General features: G+C 33.0%; 1 protein-coding gene across 1 annotated transcript in view; it reads right to left on the reverse strand.

Moving 5' to 3' along the window:
* LOC119576124 (4-aminobutyrate aminotransferase, mitochondrial-like) overlaps positions 1–5,000 on the reverse strand; it is a 30,011-nt gene that overhangs the window by 2,959 nt on the left and 22,052 nt on the right. The window contains exons 5-8 of the mRNA XM_037923687.1: positions 4,246–4,444; positions 3,015–3,187; positions 2,701–2,838; positions 2,141–2,298 (exon numbers count right to left, since the gene is read on the reverse strand). Coding sequence (XP_037779615.1) covers positions 2,141–2,298; positions 2,701–2,838; positions 3,015–3,187; positions 4,246–4,444 — 668 coding nt within the window. The remainder of the gene's footprint in view (positions 1–2,140; positions 2,299–2,700; positions 2,839–3,014; positions 3,188–4,245; positions 4,445–5,000) is intronic.

Raw genomic sequence — 5,000 nt, forward strand, 5'->3', positions numbered from 1 at the left:
ATTATACAGGAGATAGAGATTAAGCAAGACCCCATATTAGAATTAAAGGCAGTTGAAGTAGACATACACAAAGGAAACATAATAATAACCACAGTGTACATGCTACCACATACATTGTTGTGATCATAAGAAAATTTCCAGAACCTTATTCAAGAAATGTTAAAGAGCCTGGAAAAAGTCCTACAACTTTTGGAAACGGATACAAAAGAAATTCTTGCCATTTTAATGCAAAATTGACTGGAAAAGTTTTGATCTAAGAGCTCAGCCAGATCTGTAGAATGCAATATTACTAGAAGGCATAAATGAATTTTGTCTTTCCCAAAATGTAACAGATCATACCAGAGTAAGAGGGCTAGATAGACCATCTATGCATGACTTCATATTTACAAAGCATATAGATGATATTGAGGATATGGAACAGTGTCCTCCTCTAAGAAAAAGTGACTATGTAGTAATTAAATTGAGATACTGTATGCTACAGGAAAAACTCATCATAAGAAAGGAAAGAAAAGAAAAGTACAATTACAAGATAGGTAATTATAAAAGCCTTAAAGATATCTTTGATGTCATTAACTGAGAAACACTCCTGATCGAAGAGAACCTTGATATGCAATGTTCAAAACTTTGTGAAGTCTATAAAAAAGGAGTTGAAAAATTTGTATCAAGATTCAAAACTGATGCAAGATATGGCCAAAGCTGGTTCAATGATAAATGCAAGAAAATGAGAGAAAATAAATAACTCCTTAGGAAAAGGTTCAGAAGACATAGATATCAGGCAGTGTATAAAAGGTATAAGGTAGGAAGAAATGAGAATACCCAAACCTGAGGGTTTGGGTATACTCATTGAAAAGGATATAGTCAATAAATGGACAAATTAATCAAAGCTCTTCTTTAACTACATAAATAGTAAGACTAAAAGTAGAGATCAAATTAGCACCATAAAAGACAATAACACCATTTATATTAAGGAGGAGGAAATGTGTAAAATCCGTAATGAGAAATTTCAATCAGTGTTTGTTCAGGACCCATACTTTGAAATGGCAAGTAACCATTCAAAGTTAAATCAAAACATCGAAAATATCACACTCAAAAAGAATAAAATAAAAGACCTACAAAAAGGTTTACACAAGACTAAAGCAGGGGGGACCATAAAATGCTACAGCTAATTGCCAGGATGAAGAGGGCATTCACGTATGTGGACAAAGATATGGTAAAGAAGATCATTAAAGCCATCATTAGACCTAGTCTAGGGTATGGTGCAGTGGTATGGAGTCCACATGTAAAAAAAGATATAGATAAACTGGAAAGAGTTCAAAGAGCAGCCACAAGATGGGCATCTACTCTAAGAGATGTGAGCTACAAAGATACACTTACTACTTTGGAAGAAAGAAGAAAAAGGGGTAACATGATTATGATGTTCAACTATGTTACAGGAAGACCGAAGTTAGATGAAGATTACTATAACTTTGAAAACAAGAAGGATAAGAGAACACAATGTAAAGTTGAAAGTGAAAAGAGGCAAGAAAGATGTCAAAAACTTCAGCTTCCCAAACACAAGTATTGAAACATAGAACTATCTTCCAAATACCATTGTGTATACCAAAAATGTGTTCCAATTTGAAAAAATTTATCCCATAATTTAAATATACCATTTGAGATCAACTCTTCTCCTGTATTGAAACAACTAGGTAAGAAGACACAGACAGGCAGACAGACAGACGCACACACACACACACACACACACACACACACACACACACACACACACACACACACACACACACACACACACACACACACACACACACACACACACACACACACACACACACACACACACACACACACATGCAAGACAGGAATGCCTGAAATGGACCATGGTCTCAAAAGGGCTGGAGACCTAGTCAATCAGCAGCAGAACTTTCACTCTTCCTAAATTTAAACCAGTGTTCCAACTTTCTAATTAGTTTTATGTTGTATCTCATTCAAGCAATGTTTGACCTCCACCCTGATATCATGAATGAACATCCATCCTGAATCTCACATACCTCACTTCAGCAAGAAATGCCTTATATATTTACAAGTAAGCATGCATACACCACTTTAGTTATATCTGACATAGTGTGTTTTATATCCCTACTTGAACTCTTCTTTGAAGTAATATCCTCCTGTAAGCATCTTCTTACTGAATGTAACAATATCAGGAGCCTCTGGAAGGTTAAAGTGCTCATGGCACCACATCTTTCCAGTGGGGCCACCTCCAGTTTGTACTTCATCTATCAAGAGTGCTGCACCTGTCTGTTAGATTAACAACATAAATGATCTGAAAGTCAGATAAACAAACAATTTGATTAAAATATTAAATTCACATCCAGTTACATGTACACAAATAAAAATTATGTCTGTTAGCTTTATCTCTGTGTAAAATCTATATATTTAGAGATCAAAGATGACTACTACTAAATCTGACTTCTTTTTGTTATATATCACAGAAATAAACATTGAATGGCTTGATAATAATTAAAAGAAAAATAAATTAAGACAATATTTCTTTATTACTTTACTATATGTTGTCCTGCACAGACAATAAATTGACTTAAAAACATGAGGACATTATTTCACAATACTCTGAAACCCTTTCTCTACAATATAAGTATTCTCATATGAAAAATTATATATGTAGATCTTGACTACACTTACCCTTTTGCCAATTTGCTGTAATCCCTGGAAAAACTCTGGAGATGCATGATTATCACCTCCCTCTGCTTGTATGGGCTCTACCACAATAGCTGCAACTGGCTTACCAGCAGCATTATATTTGTGAATAAGATCTTCTGTCTGAAATATAGATCTCAAATGAAACAAAAAATCTAGCTGACAATGAGTGTAGCTGCAATAATATCTTTTTTACAATAACTGACAAAAGTATATATCATGAAACATTTCAAGCAGGGCTAATTCCTATTTATTAAAGATATAAATAACTAGTTTTTTTTCTTCATACTAAAACTTACTTCTTCCAGACATTTTGCATCTTCCTGTTGGTTCTCATGTACATAATCTTCAAGTGGATATTTGTACTGAGGGAATCTTGCCATGGGCCAATCCAAAGCAGGGATGTCAATCTTATGGATGGCTTTTGAACGAGTTGCTGAAAGACATCCCATGGTTCTGCCATGGAATGCACCTGTGAAAACATATTTATCTTAGACAAAATAGCTTACTAAATTTCAAGAAAATAAATAATGAATATTCAAATACAAAGAAGCATTAAAATGTACATAATATTGTTGAGTAATTTTCTTTTCTTTTGTCTTTTTATGTGGTATCATTTCTTTTACATAGATTTGCAGAGGCTTAATTAAAGAACAGTTTTTTTCATACTTTGATGTTTTGGCTTGATAGGAGACCAGGTAATATGTGGTTAGTTTTCTCTTTCAATACCACACATATGTATGAAAAATATTACCTTATGTAATTTTTGAGAAGGCGAGTTCAGTTTATCATAACTATGCTGAGATGAAGGTAATCAAATTACTGTTTTAAAACTTTTTGAACAACAACTGTTTTGTCCTTCTCCACTTGACTTTATTACTGTTACCTCCTGATATCCTTTTCAATTTTGAGGTCTTGCTTTCACTTGGCAAGCTCAGTCTTTTCATTGTCCAAAACACAACAATTGGCATTTACTGTGTGGCAAGTGTTCACTTTCACAGAAAACATATTTTACAGTTTTTCAAACTCTGACACTTGCCGTCTGTTGAAGCCTGTAATACAAAGAGAATACCTTTAAAGGTTAACAATTTCTTTTAATGTAAATCATATTTGATAATTACTCCACAATAAGTGGACTGCAACTAAAAGCTCTTATTCTGAAAAAGACATAAGGCAAAGTGGACCATCATTATATTCTATGTGATATGAAAGATCACCTATTATTTAAGTCATAGGTGACTGTAATGTCAAAAGTAATACAAGCAAATATGTCAGTTTTAATTAGAAATTTGTGTTTTCATGAAATATTGAAGTAAATTAGGCTGATTAAAAACTGAATAATAATGGATGAAAATCATAAGAGATTATTTTTACTAGGGAGATGTATCATGGAAAATACATTGCTGATTTGAAGCATCCATTTAGTATGTTGAATGTTCTCATTCGGTCTAACACATTACTTATGGAAGAGCAATGAAAAGCTGCCTATCTTCTATATAATAAGACTAACCATCAAAATGATGTCCTTACCAGAAAATGATAGCATAGTATAAGGTGGAGATCCTGGTGTCTTGTTAAGCATGCAAGTCTCTATCTCCTCCTTGGTGAAGTTTGTATCACCTCCTCGTTCCTTGGTTCGGTACCATATGTAGATTGCTTTGAAGGCATTTTCATTGCTGCATGACCCACAGGCCATGGTACACAGACTGCGAAGGCCAGTTGGTGCTACCTGTAAAGTGTATTAATAGTTATACTACACATAAAGAAGCTGTTATATACAACTGTTAACACAAACACAGTCATATTTATTTCATAATCTTTATAGCACAGAAAGATAGGTTTGTTTGTGAATGAATATGATCCTGAGATAAGTTTTTTGCATAATATTTATTGAATAATTCATTTGTTGTTACTATTTTTTACATTTACATAACTGTTAAGGATTATGTGAATTTCTAAATATCTAATCATAGTTATAAAGTACTAGAGTTATATTCTATCATAAAAAAAAAAAATAATTATATAACTTTGTCAACAAGGTCCTAATTAATATAGAAATTTAGTGTGTTGCTGGTTTTGGCACTACTAAAGAAATGTCCTCTTTATGTTTTTTTTCTTTTCTTTTCTTTTTTTTAGTAGTCAATCTATTTGGAAACCTATTCTTAGCATCAGTCTAAGTATATTCAGAGACACACCAGATGAGATGACACATGCCAGAGATGGTAAAAACATTGCTATTATTAATGACTCAAAAAGAGCTCAATATACATATAATATACATATAT

This window comes from Penaeus monodon, chromosome 8 (assembly GCF_015228065.2).
Source record: "Penaeus monodon isolate SGIC_2016 chromosome 8, NSTDA_Pmon_1, whole genome shotgun sequence".
Lineage (NCBI taxonomy): Eukaryota > Metazoa > Arthropoda > Malacostraca > Decapoda > Penaeidae > Penaeus > Penaeus monodon.